At 28.8% G+C, this 16,083-nt stretch overlaps 4 protein-coding genes across 8 annotated transcripts in view; 2 read left to right on the forward strand and 2 right to left on the reverse strand.

The window, feature by feature from the left end:
* Window positions 1-10,761, forward strand: part of LOC122717297 — a 102,747-nt gene extending 91,986 nt beyond the window's left edge. For 3 of the 5 annotated variants that reach the window (XM_043941235.1, XM_043941233.1, XM_043941237.1), the window contains 5 exons: window positions 4,907-5,112; window positions 5,910-6,045; window positions 6,777-6,916; window positions 8,086-8,353; window positions 9,579-10,761. In XM_043941235.1, the coding sequence (XP_043797170.1) occupies window positions 4,907-5,112; window positions 5,910-6,045; window positions 6,777-6,916; window positions 8,086-8,353; window positions 9,579-9,646 (818 nt within the window). In that variant the 3' untranslated portion in view covers window positions 9,647-10,761. Of the gene's footprint in view, window positions 1-3,964; window positions 4,221-4,258; window positions 4,397-4,906; window positions 5,113-5,909; window positions 6,046-6,776; window positions 6,917-8,085; window positions 8,354-9,578 lie in introns of those variants that run through there. The other 2 variants (XM_043941232.1, XM_043941236.1) reach the window with 2 other exon arrangements.
* Window positions 10,762-10,839: 78 nt separating this feature from the next.
* LOC122717296 (ribonuclease H2 subunit A) lies at window positions 10,840-13,000 on the reverse strand. The gene is made up of 3 exons (XM_043941231.1): window positions 12,863-13,000; window positions 12,349-12,557; window positions 10,840-11,699 (listed from the first exon to the last, which is right to left on the reverse strand). The coding sequence occupies exons 2-3, from the start codon at window positions 12,490-12,492 to the stop codon at window positions 10,854-10,856; spliced, it is 990 nt and encodes a 329-aa protein (XP_043797166.1). The 5' UTR covers window positions 12,493-12,557; window positions 12,863-13,000; the 3' UTR covers window positions 10,840-10,853.
* On the forward strand, window positions 12,918-14,213 carry LOC122717300 (ubiquitin-like protein 4A). The gene is made up of 3 exons (XM_043941240.1): window positions 12,918-13,108; window positions 13,351-13,456; window positions 13,537-14,213. The coding sequence occupies exons 1-3, from the start codon at window positions 13,061-13,063 to the stop codon at window positions 13,833-13,835; spliced, it is 453 nt and encodes a 150-aa protein (XP_043797175.1). The 5' UTR covers window positions 12,918-13,060; the 3' UTR covers window positions 13,836-14,213.
* On the reverse strand, window positions 13,983-15,763 carry LOC122717299 (gem-associated protein 2). The gene is made up of 5 exons (XM_043941239.1): window positions 15,446-15,763; window positions 15,300-15,384; window positions 15,032-15,190; window positions 14,679-14,966; window positions 13,983-14,153 (listed from the first exon to the last, which is right to left on the reverse strand). Exons 1-5 carry the CDS (start codon window positions 15,550-15,552, stop codon window positions 14,061-14,063), a joined length of 732 nt encoding a protein of 243 aa, XP_043797174.1. The 5' UTR covers window positions 15,553-15,763; the 3' UTR covers window positions 13,983-14,060.
* Window positions 15,764-16,083: the final 320 nt, after the last annotated feature.

The following is a 16,083-nucleotide window of genomic DNA, read 5'->3' on the forward strand; positions in this document are numbered from 1 at the left end:
TAAAGCTTTTTTTTTTTTTTGTAAGAATTTGCTCCATCTTAAAGGAAGACTCGATGTTTCTATGGGTAAAGTCAAGATCCAAATGAAAGGAAATACAGAGTGAAATAATGGCGACGGTGGCACACAGTGACAGGCGTCAAAGAAACGTCTAATGTTTTTACAGTTCCGTATCTTTTCTCCTCCCAGTAGCCGACTTTCCTTTTTTCCACTCTCTCCCTTCTACCGTTCCACCCTCTTTTCACTCTCCCGCTCGTTATCGAGCCTTCTTATCTCTCTTTCATTCTTTCCTTCGTAGTCTTCACACTTATCACGGTTTTCTTCCCTTTTCCCTTTCACTGCCAACGCCACGCCATTTACATCACTATTCACGTCAGCCTTACCCTTCTTTCTTATCGTCCTCTCCCTTTCTGTCTCCTTTAATAACCACTCTCACGTTCGTCATCTCTCTCAGACAACAGCTACCGCTGTGATTTCTTCCTTTTTTTTTTTCTTTTTCTTTTCTTTTCTTTGACCATCGTACCACCCTTCTTCGACTCTGCCGACACTCCGTGGATTCAACGAAAAGCAACTCTTTGTCGATCCAAGAGCACCTACGGTGCAAAGTAACAAGCGATTTCCAGACCGATGGAAAAATATTTGTCCCCGAGCCAATCCTGCCTTTTTCGTGTAAAAAATATCCTCAATTTTTAAATACGACTCAATTCGAGAATATAAAATTGTTCTAGAAAATTTGATCGTAGTCGCAATCTATATAGATTTCATTGAATCCTTTCTGTACAGGTTAGGTTATAATAGTTGCCAAATTCATAGACCATTGTTCTTCTTAAATCTCTCCACTGGTCTAGTATATTTCGTATGAGTTAATCTATACAGATTAATATTAGTTCAGTAATAATGTATTATAGTCATTATATGTTGCTAATTAGCTAGGAAACCTAACTATATATAATCATAAAACATATATAATCAAACTATTATCATTATATACGATTTAGCTATAAATCCTATTATCCTTAATAGAAAGTATCTTCTCTCCTAATAATAATCCATATTATTTAAAGGATTTCCTATTTAAGAATTCACTCCAGAGTTTGTCATAATTGTCTGAATATTTCTAAAATAATTCTTAAAAATAATTCTTAAACATAAATATAACTAATCGCCATCAACTTACTTAAAAAAATAAAAAAAATAATACTGGAACATTCGTCAGATTTTATGTAATCATTTTTGTAACGCGAAAGAAGAGTCAGAAAACAAGAACACATTAGAGTGAAAAGAAAAGTTGTCGCGCATCAACCAGAAACAAAGCCGCAATTCCGCGCTAGTTGCGAGGCGACAACTTGCTCGGTGGAAAAATTCTGCGTGTTGCCGCAACGTGGCGCTACGATCGATGCATCAACGGCGCCGGTTCCGCGCCGATAAAAGTGGCCCGCCCCAGGCATTCGTGGAATAATTGGATCGGTTTTTGCAGCTGTGAATCACGACCCTCGACAATTGGAGGAACAAGACTTTTTTCTACTCATGCCACGCGACTTTTCCGGGCCAGATACCACAGCTCGCTAGGTTTCACTATCTTTTCTTCAAAGAATGCCACTTTTTCTCTTCGAGAATACCCCACATGGTCCCATTCCATCCTTCGTTTTATCTTTTATTCCACTATCTTCTGATTCTCTATAATCTTTATTTTAAATTTTGTGATTATTGCAAAAATTTTTGAAAAGTCGAAATATAATTGAAAAGACAATGAGATATATTTAATTTTGTGAATTTTAGAGATATAATGATTAATTGTATTAAAAAAAATTATAAGTTTAATTCATAAATACAAAAAGATTTTAATATTCAATTGAAATTTTATAATAATTAATTATAAATAACAATGATGTGTATTAATGATTTGCATAAGATTAAGATTTCTAATGATTCTAATTTAATAAAAAAAATTGTTAAATAAAATAAAATCAATATATTATATACATAATCTTGATTAAATTTCAACGATAAGAGATTAATAAAAAGAGGAACATGTTACATGATACATATGCACATGATAAATATTAAAAGTGTAATCAATTATCAGATTGATTAACTTTTAAGTTATTTTCTTTAATGAAAAACGATGCTCGGTAAAATAGGTCACTCGATAAAAGATAATTGTTTTTTTTTCCAGAGGATGTAGAAGGTGTTCTAATTTAATTTTAGTAATTTTACGACAATCTGTAGTGTCGTTTAGGGATATTAACTCGCGGCGGTAAAGAATGGTATACTATTTTATCGACAGAACAGAAAAAAAATGTTCGAAATTCGTTTCTATGAACTTTTTTTTTTCTAACTTGTTATAAAGCACAAGTGAAAAAATTACACGCTCTATGAATTGGAGAATTCTTCAGTAGAACAAAATCGTTGAGGAACAACAATTGGAGGGAGGAAAAAAAAAAAAAATGTTTCTAGACTCGGTTTTAGATTGAAGTGTCTTGCATTTACACGAATGTTGAGATTTCCTCTTTCTGTTCTGGAGCACCTGACAATGATTCTTCCTCTGCTACGACAGAAGATAATTCTCTTTGTTACAAAGTGTGTCCTTAATGTCGGCCGATTCTGAAGTTAATGCCCGTCGCGTTTAAAAGTAATGGGGCTAAAAAAGTCGAGGAAAATGAAATCGAAGCGTGCCACGAGATAAGCGATAGGAATAGCTCTTTATCCTTTTATTTCTCTCATAATTCCTTGCAAACTCTCTCTTTCTCCCTTCGTTTCATAAAGATACAGCGACGAATTGCATAAATTGCATAAATTGATATTACGTTCGTGTTTTACAAAATCTAAAAAAATTAGCATAGATTATATTCTTATGGTAGTAACAATTTTTTAGAATTATTTTGACAAATGAATATTTTTTTAATGAATTCAAAAAATCAAAGTAATTTATTCAAAATCAAATCAAATAGTTTTTTGCTAAAAAATTTGCTAAAAAACAATATTATTGGAATAAATTAGTAAGTTTATTGAATTAAATTTTATTTTATTATTCTATACTTTTGCAATTAATAAATATGCTTTAAAATTTATATTAATATAGTGTATAGACGATACAAATAATGAAATGTAAAATCAAATTGTAATTTGTAAATATATTGTATAATTATTTCGATTGTCATTTAAATAATTTTAAATAAATATTATTTAGGAATTAAATATTTAGAAAATTAAATTATAGAATTTAATATACAATATATTTTTAAAATATTCATATAAATATTTCAATCATTTTAAAAAAACATAACAATTGAAAGAAAAAGATGAATTATATTTTCATTTTCTGAAATTGCCTCCGGGAATGAACCATTGTTCATGCTAAAAGCGCCTGTTCCATAAACTGTTAATATTGCAAATTAATTCAAAATATCAAAACAGAAGCTGATGAATCAATAGTTTGTTCAAGCTATGTCAAATAACATAAATTCAGCCAAGATATGATAGTAATTGCCATTTAATTGCCATCAACTCTAATTAACATTATAAAATAATTACAATTTACCATCGAATATTTCCCCGAAAAATTATATTTCCTAAAATTCATATCTTTGTTAAATTTAATTTATATTGTGATATTTATAATATTTAATATAAAATATTTATTCTTTTTTTGCTAACGTATATTATTTCTTCTTCAAATTAAAATATCATGTTTCGGATATCTTATCGTTAAAAAAAGTATTTCAGTATTTCATTTTGCTTTTCCACGTATAAACTCTCGCTTTATCAGTAACACTAATTACTATCCATGCTAATTAGCAATTCATTTTCATCCATTTTCAATATCGTTTCATCGAGATACCGAGACATGTGAGAAACACACATTCGAGCAGGAAAATTCGTTCGAAAATGAAAATATTCCAGTTACTGTTCTCTGTTTTCCATCGAGAAATACATTCGGCAGAAGCTTCCCCACAACCTTTTTCAGGGAACGATCGCGTGCACGGTTACGAGGACGATCGCGTGGAAAACTCGAAGCTCGGAAAAACGTTGCATCGGATCAACGGAAGGTTAAAAGGCAATTCGATGGAATTGTTCTCTCGTTGTTCGAAACGGTGCACAAACACGCGTGAGAATGGCTTCACGTTCCCAACGTCGAACGATTCATTGGCCGACACGATTATCGCTGTCACGCTTCGATTCCCGCGCTCTCTGGAGTTTTCTCTTTGAAGCTTCGAGAATTTGTAAGTCCTTTCTGCCATCTCTATTCTCCACAAACGATTTATAGAGACGATAAGTTTGTTTTAGAAAATGATAGGTGTTATAAAGAGTTCTGATACTTTTGTCTTTTATAATGATATAGATCCAAGGAATATCAAGTTATATAAGCCTCTATTTTCTATTAAATTTTAGGAAAAAGGTAGAGTAAAGTACTTTAGATATGATGTAGAGCAGAGGTTAACTCAAGTTTGATTTGGATATAATAAATTTAATCCAAATCTTTAGATTTGATATTTTAATCCAAATCAAACTTAAATCTAGATCTATTAAATTTAGGTTTAATCCAGTTCTAGTGTATGCTTATTATTTTCATTTGTTAGACCCAATTATTTTCATTTATTAGACCCAATTCATTTAAAATTGGTATTCAAGAAATATAATATTTTATTCTTTTCCAAAATTAATAAAAATTTAATTCAAATTTAATTTAATGCATATTATTACAATCTAGATTTAATCTATAAATAGATCTTAAGGAATTGATATTATAACCTATATATAATTTACTAATCCAGTTGTAACTGTACTGTAACTTCATATTATTTAGCCTAATTTCTTGATTTCTAATGTAATTTTAACATATATTGATATTAAATTTTCAAATTATTCTTAATAATTATTTTCCAGTTAATTTCCTGTTTGATTTCAGATACGATTGCGTTGAGGATGCTGGAACTGGTGGTACCGCAGCACGTAGTCCGTGGTCAAAATATCAAACTAGAATGCAACTTCAATCTGGATGGGGAAACGTTGTACTCAGTGAAATGGTACAAAGACGGAAACGAGTTCTATCGATACGTACCACAGGAAAGGCCGCCTGTGCTCGTTTTTCAGCTGCCAGGTGTCACGGCGAACGTAAGAATCATATTGTATTGATTTTTTTCCCTTGTCTCGTGCCATTGCACCCCCTTACATCGTGGTATTTTCTATTTAAAGATCGTTGCTTCTCATTTTTATTGCGTATCATTGCCCGGCTTCCTTTTAGACCTGTTTCCGGTGTATCTAATTTCACCAGAATTTTTCGTATCTGAAATTTCTTTTATCTTTGGCGAATAGAATATAGAAACGTCAGAAATGTAGAAACATCAACTTTCCATCTAATTCTATCCATATTATTATATTATGGAATATTTTGGAACGCTAATTTTCTAAAATTCTGAAAATTAGAATTTATTAATATATTTATTTTATTTTTTTATTAAAAAATAAAAGTTTATATAATTTTTTGACAAAAATTAATTTTTTTAGAAAATATATCTAAAATATCATATTGCTATTTTAATGAATATTAAATTTTTATAGTCATATGAAAATATTAAAAAAATATAAAAAATAATGGATATAAAATTAAATAATGTATTAATACTAATAAATAAATAAAATAATATGAAAATATTTTTTGTAATTGTAAAATTATATAAATATATAAGTATTTAATACAAATATAATACTAACAGATTAATAATATAATAAAACTATTATACCATAAGATTAATGTTTTTAATTAAAAATAATTTTTTAGCAAACATATAATGTTACTAGGAAGAATTCACTAATATATAAGAGGTTAGAATAGTTAAACGATTCGAGGAATGGTATAAGTTTAATTAATTGGTTCAAGAAAATACAGAGAGAACCATTTTCTTTTCTAGATTCACAATTCAACCGAAAGATCGGTCGTTCTCCATTCTGTGAATTTAATGAGCACCGGAAGATACAGATGTGAAGTGTTAGCCGAGGCGCCATATTTTCAAACGGTTTCCGATCACTCGGACATGCTGGTAGTGGGTAAGAAACGTTTATAAATTGTTGCATTGGTTGATATTTCCTTCACAAGCAGGAAGTGTTTTTTTTTCAACCCAACAAAAATACCAACCATCTTTTCTCTGTTGAACCTACTGTGACAGATCCATAGAGATTTACCATTAGTTCCATTCCATTTACCATAGAGAAAAATAAATCAATTTTAAACTATATTTGTTTCTTTCTTAAAAAAAAAAAAAAAAAGATTTATCTTTATATTGTGGAAGAAAAGTTAATATAATTTTAAATAATTTTAATAAAAGAGCATCATTTTAATAGTTAAAATTAAACAAGATTAATTAAGTTGTTTGAATTCAGATTTTATATTCTGAATTTTAATATTAAATTTAATATTAATTTTATTTTATATTACCATTAATCATTTTTTTTTATAGTATAGTTAGTAGAAATTGTAAAATTTTATTCCATTTTTAAAAAAAAATTATGCACTTTTCTAAATTTCAAAATAATTGCACAAATTGCACACATTTACCATTCAAAAAATAAAAGAAAGATTTTAAAATGATAAAATAATGATTTAAAAATTATAAAATAATTTAAAAACGAAAGTATCAAAAAGAAAAAACTAAATTAATAGTAATAACTCTTTGAAATAATTTTTTGTTATTTCTTCATAATTTTTTCTCATTCTTATAATTTTAATAGTAAAAAGTAGTTTAAAAGTAATTGTAACGAAAAATTGTAACAAATTGCAGCTCTACCGGAAGACGGTCCCATTATCACTGGTAGACCAGGAAGGCATCGTTATCAGGTCGGTGATGTGGTTCGGTTCAATTGCACTTCGGCGAAATCGAAACCAGCTGCCATACTCAGCTGGTTCATCAACGGGGAGCCTGTAAGTGACTTAAAAATGTGACGGTGTTAAATCGTTCACGGTTGTCAAAGTGTTGTGAAATTCTGTGACATTTCTTTTATCCTTACTCTTATCCCTGTAATTGCACCAGTCAAGTTCAAATTCTTCCATTATCCGTTATTCTTGCCCTTACCACAAGTATATCGATTTTCAGAAGAACAAATATAGCGTGATGTTGCATCAGGCAACGATGTTGCGTTAATTGGACGAGCGATGCGGATCGTTTAAAGCGACTAATTGAAGTGTTATAAATGGTGTGGTAGCGTTGTAAATTCATTCCATCAGAACAACACCATTTATGGATACCATTATATGCGCTTATATGATTACTTGGAAATAGAGATATTAAGAAAAAATTCTCACAATTGCTTGAAAATATTATAATTTTTTAAAGATTATGAATATAAGATATTCATTTTTATGTTTAAAGAGAGATTAAATATGAATTTGAACAAAGAGAAACAATTTTTTTTAAAAATATCAGTTTAAATTTCTATAAAAAGTTAAATGATTAAAATATTGAAAAAATTGTATTCTTTACGTTGCAAGAAATTATGTGCCCAATATTTAAATAAAATGGGATAACTTCGTTAAAGTCTTAGTCAAAGTTTCAAGTTCTTATCTCCTCGCATTTCTGTCAATTTCCTTGCGCAGAAAGACAAAACATGCTTATCTTAACTTCGACTAATTTTATGATCTCTACGTATATCCCATGTAATATGACCCATATTATTTAACCCGGATATTCTTGTTCATCACTTTTCAATAAATATTAAACATAAATAATTTAACACTTCATTCAATTCGCCATTTTCTTTGATCTGAATTCAAAATCTCTCTACGAAAAGAATAGTTTTTATAAAAATCTTTTATAGTCATATAATAGATTCTTTATCGTCTGTTCTGTTAATAATTATCCAATCCAGATTTTGGTTAAACATTTGTTAATAAATTATTTCTCTCCTCTTGCATGTCAATTATTTTTTCAAAGTCTGTTGAAGCGCAATCCAACTTGATCACGTGTTCAAATGTGACGAGCAAAATCACAAATGCTTTTATTTTTCTTAAACATGTAATATATGAGAAACAACTTTTTGGTCTCATTTTTTCCATCTTTCTGTTTTTTTTTTTTTTTTTTTTTTTTGACTCAGGTTGACACGCAATACTTAAGAGGGCCTCACATCACCGAGGTGGATCGCGAGGGTTTGGAAACGGCTGTGCTAGGTCTGGAGTTTCGTCTGCGTACGAAGCACTTTAAGAGGGGTGATCTGAAGATCAAATGCCTGGCAACGATAGCGACTGTATATTGGAAATCGAACGAGCTCAGCATAGAGGGTGAAAGGCCCCTCAAGATGCCCGTTATGGAGAGCAGGGAGACAAGGGCGCAAGGCCATACGCATGCGGAACATATCTTAGGGGGTAAGAAAATGATACATATAAATATATATGATTGATTTTCAACTCTTCTTGTATTATATTTTAATACGTTTATGACGTTATGATTTGAAATGGACATCTCTAAGACACGTGCTGTCTGGAATATATATTTAAATTATCCTGTATGATATTTCTCAAAGTAAAGTCATAAAAAAGTTATTCCTCTGGACGAAAAGCATCAAAAATGTAGAACGACAGTTTTTTCGTGGAAGCTTCTATTCTGAAGGAAAAGCACTTTGAAGAGATCGCTTAAGGACGCGTGCACTTGGCGGAGGAGATTCAGTGGTTCTCATTTTTCATTTTATATGGATCCTATAAAAAATATGTTCAAAATAGATTAATTATATGATTTATTTATTATGAAAATTAATATATATCGATAAAAAAAGGTTTTGTTAATAACAAAAATCATAGTTGATAATTTATCGATTATTAAAGAAAGATATTATAGAAATATGAAATTCTTTCCAATAATATGAAAATCATGATATATCATTTGAAGTAACCCTCATACAATAAATTTATGGATGATAATAATTATACCAATTTTTCAATATGAATATATGAATATATTTCACATTTATATTCTTTAATAATATATTTATATAATAATATATAACTTATTATTTCATTAGATTGTAATAAATAATTTTATATTCATATAAATATCACATATCATAAGATACTTACTAATAAAAATTATATATTAGTAAAATTTAAAAATTAAAAAAAATTATATATAAATTTAAAAATTTGTTATATTCAAATTTAAATTTGAATTAAAATGGTAATTTAATAATTTCAAAATAATCTTAATTATCTTAAATTTTTTAAAATATGTGTTAATCTATCTTCAGTTTCAAATGTTCCAATATTTTCCTCTGGAAAGAAAAATCTATAAATGATCCCAAACTACTGAAACATTAATCGTCAAGATCGATGCCAAGAAAGAAAAATCCATCTATCCACGTAGAAATATGGTTAAAAAAATTGTGACAACGAATCAGAGACATGTTCGTTTGCCGACAATTTGCTGACTTATGGATGCATACGTGATGTCAGTAAACTTGTGTGTCAGTAAAAACTGTGAATGCAATTTCCTCGCCAATATCGATTGAATTAAAGCCACGATATGTTTCAATTTTTTCATAACATTTTTTTTTATCTTTTTTTCTTTATTCAATACTACTTTTAATTTATGTTTCAGGAAGCGGAAGCAACATGTTAGCACCATGCATCTTCCTTCTGATGACAAGTATATTGATTCTACGATAAGAAGACTCAAGATGTGGTGCATCGTCCTTTTCGTGCTCATCCTTTTCAGGTCTCCTCAAATCGTGACATGTGGAGATCTCTGGTGTACTAAATTATCCGTGTTGTTTCTATTTTTTATAATCGCAGTTAGTGAAGTTAGTGAGAACATAGACGAGAGAATATACTTAATAAAAATATATGTCAGTATGTTATAAAGTTAGAGAATGAAAAGACGGGTGTTGTAAATTCGTACTTGCTGAATCACTTTATAAATCTCTGTGCATCTTCCATCAATTTGTATACTTTCGATACTTTTTCTTTATATACTGCCTCTTTGTACAAGCTTGATATATCTCTGAAAGTTTTTAAATTTAAATTCTAAATTTTAGAATTTAAAATATTTTTATAGATTTAATTTAAAATCCTTAAATTTGAATTTTGAAATTCTAGATTTTTATATATAAGATGCATAGAAATTTAAGGATTCATTAAATATATCATCATATGGTTACTTGAAAAAAAGATTTTATTCAATTGTTGATACAAGAAAACAAAGTTTAAAAAACAAACTCGATTTATAAATCTATGTTTGTATCTTCAGATTCTTGAAATTGCCGCTCTATGTACTTTTCTTTCCTTCTCTTTTATTGTCTTTTATTGTTAAGGAAATCACAAAATGAATGAACAAATAATAATCAATAACAATGAACGAATGAATGAATGAACGAATGAATGCTGAGCATATTTATATTCTAATTGTACACGAGTGTTTCTATCGTCCAGTTGCATGAGAGCAAAAAAACATTTTAATCCGGTGAGAGTGTTCTTGACATAGCTTTTATCAATCTAGTCGCTATTAATCAACTGCAGAGATATGTATGTTATTCTAGAAATTATTGTGAATCGTGTGTATGTGTGTGAATGTAGAGTGTATTTTACCAAAGAATATTTTACGCTAAATAACATTCCTAATTGTTACAAGTGAAATACATAGAGTGAGTTGGAAAACCACTCTTTGCATATCGTATTTTACTGTAAGAATGCACACTGTACATATGTACATAAATTGAACTTTTATCTTTAATTTAACGTTCTGATAAATAAAACGGCGTTTACATCGATGGATCAGACAAAAATTTTAGTAATTTAGAAATAGCTTTTTAATTGTAACTTTGTATGCGTGCGTGTGGGTGTATATATTACTTGTATCGCATATAAATTAGAAAAATCATAATGTGGAAGTATTGAAGAGGCATCTTTCGGTAAAAAATTGATGCCGCTTTTTTTGAGATTTGAAAGATTTATCTGGTGATTTGGCAAAGAAACTGGAAATCTTTTGCTCCCCAGGATTCCTTACGTCTTCCATTTCTTCCCATTCAACGGATAAGGCATCTGATTCCAGAATCTTTTCAGCGGTAGACCAGCTGAATCTGACTATACGCGGAAACCCAAATACGGGATCCACATTTTCGGACAGCCATTTTTTAGTCTCTGGATCATTTGGATATCCACTTCCGTATTCTGTCATTATCGACCCTTCGAGAAATTGCCAAGCTCTTATAGCATGATCACGAGAGACTTTAGCGCAAATACTGGCAGCACTGACAATAGGATACGTAGAGTCGGCCTTCTTCGCGACTGTTATCTTTATATCTGGAAAAATTTGTTCCAATTTGGCTTGATACTTCTCTGGCTTACCTATCGTGTCTACATAGATCTCCGTGATCCTTGCACCAGCTTCAATCACTAATTTAGCTAGCTCAATCGCGGAATTCATAGACACCTCGTTCAGAGAAGTTTTTACACGACGATACATGCTATTTGAAATAACATTAGGAGATATGACATCCACAGCCCAACCTATTGTCTTGTATTGTTCACAAATTTTATCGAAAATTGTATCTCTTTTTTCCTCTGTCAAACTCTTGGAGTCAGCACAACCTAGATCCACGAGAAGCCGTTTTTCGGATAGAGGTGCGTAAGAAATTCCATAAACCATGGGCCCAAGGACTGGCCCACGTCCAGCCTCGTCGATACCAAGCTGACACGGTTCATCCTTACATATTTGTGGTACCTAAGAAAAATTTGAAATGGAGAAGATGACATTAAACATACATTTTGTTTGAAAAATTATTCACGAATGAATATTAATTAGAAATGTATTATTGAAAAAATCAATGGCTTAACAATTAAATAATATTTATTTGTAAAAAAGTTTATTTTATATTCTTATATTAATATAATAGAATATATATATATATATTATATATATATATAGTATATTATATATATATATAATATAGTTATTTATTTGCTTTTTTTCAATCATTTTTTATGAGATTCTATAAAATTTAATCATTTTTATAAATATTTTTAAATATTTTATATATTTCATTAATGATATAACTAATTTATAATTTTATATTTGTAAAAGAACAATTAAAAGTTATAACAGTAGAAAGTTGCATACTATTTGAAATAATGTTTATCATGTTTTTAATATTTATTAAGAAAAAATCAAACTATGTTCTAAATTTTATCAATACTTAATAACCTCATATTATGTTGTCATTTTAGTAATATTTCAAAAAACTAACAATTGAATTAAATGAGAAAATAAGAAAAATAAGAAAACAAAAAATTTCATTGGAATAAATAAAATATATTCTTTTTTTTTATATATATATGTGTGTATATATTTACATATATATATACATATTTACCTTTGACAAGTGAACTTTATTGTTGCTGTGATCCCAGGCTTTAAAATACGGGGTTAGATCATCTCTGCAGGTAATTTTAATATCTTTAGAATGATCAATACAAATTTCGTCCAATAATTTTGTCATTTCTTTAACATTACTCATAATATTTGTTTTGTTCTTCTTAATGTTTATGTGTTTTTTATCAGTCGAAAAATGTATAACTTAACCTCAAAATAAAATATTAACATTTAGACTAACCGCCAAAATTTATGACATGAGTATCGATAAATCGTATCGAAGTATAATAAATGATTTTTTGATACAAGTGAACATCGTTTTCTTAAATAGTAAAAGAATAATTAATAAAATTAAAAAATTCACAATGTTTCGAAATATTTTATAAGAATTTAATAAAATGATTGATTAAATGTTTAAAAAGAGAAGAAAAGGGAAATCTCGATGACACGTATCTATCGATAAAGAACGTTCAGTATCGACTTCTGTATTTGCACGTCTAAGGGTTTCTGACTACCTGTGTGCATGTGTACGCGTGTCCTCGGTAGAAATAGTTGATGACGCCGTGTGTTAGTAATATCGTGTGTCGCAAAATATAACCTCACAATAAAATGCTCGAATCCTTATCGGTGTCATTAAAGGTCCCGTTCTTGAGAAGAATTTGATTTTACACATTCGTTTTGGTTTACGGACGCTTCGGCGTGCACATTACATCATGAAAGTTATCGTGAAGAAGCTTCAAGGAAAAGAATGCGTTGTTGACGTGAGTACTCAGCACCTTGGATTCTTTTTTTTTGTATTTACAAGAAACGTTACACGATAAATTTTTTGTCAGCCGCTGACGATGTTTCTAGAAATTTGTCAGATTCAAAGATGGTATCTTTTCCATATTTTAAAATAATCAGTTAATTTTGATGTCTTTTCACATTTAAAATGGTTTTAATGCTGCTTAAATACATTTTATGGCATGTTGAAATTTTATTAAGTAATTGTTTATTGTAATAGATTACACCTTCGGATACAGTTCTTCAGTTAAAGCACAAAGTCAGCGATCTTTTGGGTATAGATGTTCCACATCAGAGACTATTGCTTACGGGCAAAGCATTAGCTGGTGAGATTCAAACTACAAAGAAAATATTAGTTAATTTTTTTAGATTAACAATTTAATATTTTGATGAAACAAATTTTCAGATGAAAATCCACTGAGTTTTTATCCAGGAATCAAAGATGGAAGCAAGTTAAATCTTTTGGTTATTAAAAAGACAGAAGAAGGATCTAGTGAGGGAAAGGCTTCACATAGCAAGTCTGGCATGTATCTCTTACGAGATGAAATTTCTAGAGTTCTGAGGCATTATTATACAGAATCAGAAACAGAGTCAATAATCAATGAATTGATAAAAGACCTAAAGAATAAAGTGAATAATCTTAGTTATGATGACTTAGAAAGATTAGCAACTGCACTTCTTCAGGACCAAGAGAATATAGCTTAAGAATAAACTTCGGTTTTTCAATTTCTCACTTATTATTTGATTATTGTAATACACTTTTATTTAATTAAAAAATGTTGCCTCATTGTACCCTAATAACCAGTAGTATATTTTAAGTAAAGGGAAAGGTGTGCAAAAAAACAATACAAATGTATTAAAAGGTCGATTTTATTAAATCATACACAAAGTAAATAATTTAAATTGCACTTCAATAAAAATTAGATGGTTTTAAGGATCGGCCAAATCCAATTGACGGAAATATCTCGCAACTAGACATATAAATAAATTCAGTGCTCCTATTTCATGTATTTCCAGTTTCTTCTAAAAAAATAAACGAAAAAAAAGAATAAAAAAGTAGACACAATTAAAATTTACAAGAAATGACCCAACTTCGGATTATTGATTTTTACGAAATTTTTAAAACAAGTTATTTTTCGTTTTGCATTTGTTGATAACATTAGAAAAATAAAATAGAAAAATAAATAATTTTTTATTTAAATTTATTAATAAGTGCAAAATATAAAGTAGTTTGTTGAAAATTTAAATTCAAAATCAAATTATTAATTTTTATGAATAAATTTCATTTAATGCATATGGAAATTTAATTTAAATCAGAATTCTGAAGTTGGAATCTTCTGCTTGTTAAATGGTGAATTAATTAAAAAAAAATCTGTAAACAATTTTTATGTTTCATTTTAATATAAATGATGAATTTTTTTTGAACTATTATTTTAATTTTTAATTTACTTCCTGATTAATGTCAATGACAAATTTAATATACAAATATGCAATAAAATTGATTTGTTAAAAAATAAAAAATATTGCTTTTCTAATATTCTTTATTACCGATTTTGCACGCATGATTGAACATGTTCTAGCCAAAGATCTTAAACAGGAACATGTATCTGGAGTTAGTGGCATTTGCAGAACAACTAGCAATGCATATATCCATTGACCCAATTCATATTCTATCTTTTCCAGTGTTTCAATGTGTTCCACTAAATATTCTAATATTTGTTCTACTTCTGGATGATTTAAACAAAAGATGATATCCAATGTTGGAGCAATTCTTGTTTTTTCCTTATCATTACTTGAACAAAATTTGATCCAACCTTTTTCATCATCAATACTTGGCTGTAAAATTAAGATTAACATTAAGGCAAATATATAGCAAACATTCAAAAAATTTTAATAAATACCATATCAATCTTTGGACGTTTCCATTTACGTTTTAATGATTGAATTTCATTTTTCAATTGACTTATATATAATCTGATATTGGAAAAGTCTGATACTTGATATAACTGCCAATCAAGCGAAGGGCCAAGCCATGGTGGTGCCTCCATACAGCCTGATAACTTATAACGTTGCGTTTACATAATTATTATATATGTTGTTTAAATTCTAACAAGTGTAGAATTCTAATTTCTCGTATAAACGATTGTAAAACATCGTTTGCAAACTTACAGGTTCGACATCAATTGTAGGTTTCCCAAAATGTTTCCGATCAATGTCGGCTACTACAATATCAGCACATTTCTGCGCTTCTATTCTGTAATAATATCATAAATTTAATTATTCGTTTTTTGTTAATTGTTTAATCTTTTACTTACACTACTCTTTTAATGTATTCTTCTCCGGAAGTTGGAGGTAAGGATAGGTTAAGATCCTCATCAATTTCTCCAACAACGAAAGCAGGTTTTGCTAAATAATCTGTCATTTTTCTTATTATTTTTAAATAATTATTAAAATTATTTATTTCAATCTATAAATAGGTTATATTGTTTCTTTCAGATGAAGTTATTTATGGTCACCCCCTCTATGTAAATTTAATACAAAGTTTTCATATTTCATATTCTTTTCATATTTCTATGATGCAAGGTATTAATTAGGAAAAAAATATTCAAAGGAGACATATTGAATTTATGCATCTGAATAAAATAAATAATAAAATAAATAAAAAAAATTAATCTGCCTAATTAAATATGTAAACTATATTTAGTATTTATTTAGCGCCATCTCTTTGAAAAATCTTCAAACTTGTAAACTATTATCGACAACAGAATATTATTAGTAGAATCTTACAATATAAATTTAAAAATCGATTAATAAGGCTATTTCTTGAGTGCTTAATATTTAAAAACAGGATAAACTAAAATAAGAGTTCAGTGTCATTTTTGAACACTATATTTTGATTTATCTTTAATTTTTATTCTACCTTATCCTTTAAATAGATGTTTTTAGTTTTCAA

The sequence above is a fragment of the Apis laboriosa genome, unplaced genomic scaffold, assembly GCF_014066325.1.
Source record: "Apis laboriosa isolate Shangri-la unplaced genomic scaffold, ASM1406632v1 scaffold4_cov146, whole genome shotgun sequence".
NCBI lineage: Eukaryota > Metazoa > Arthropoda > Insecta > Hymenoptera > Apidae > Apis > Apis laboriosa.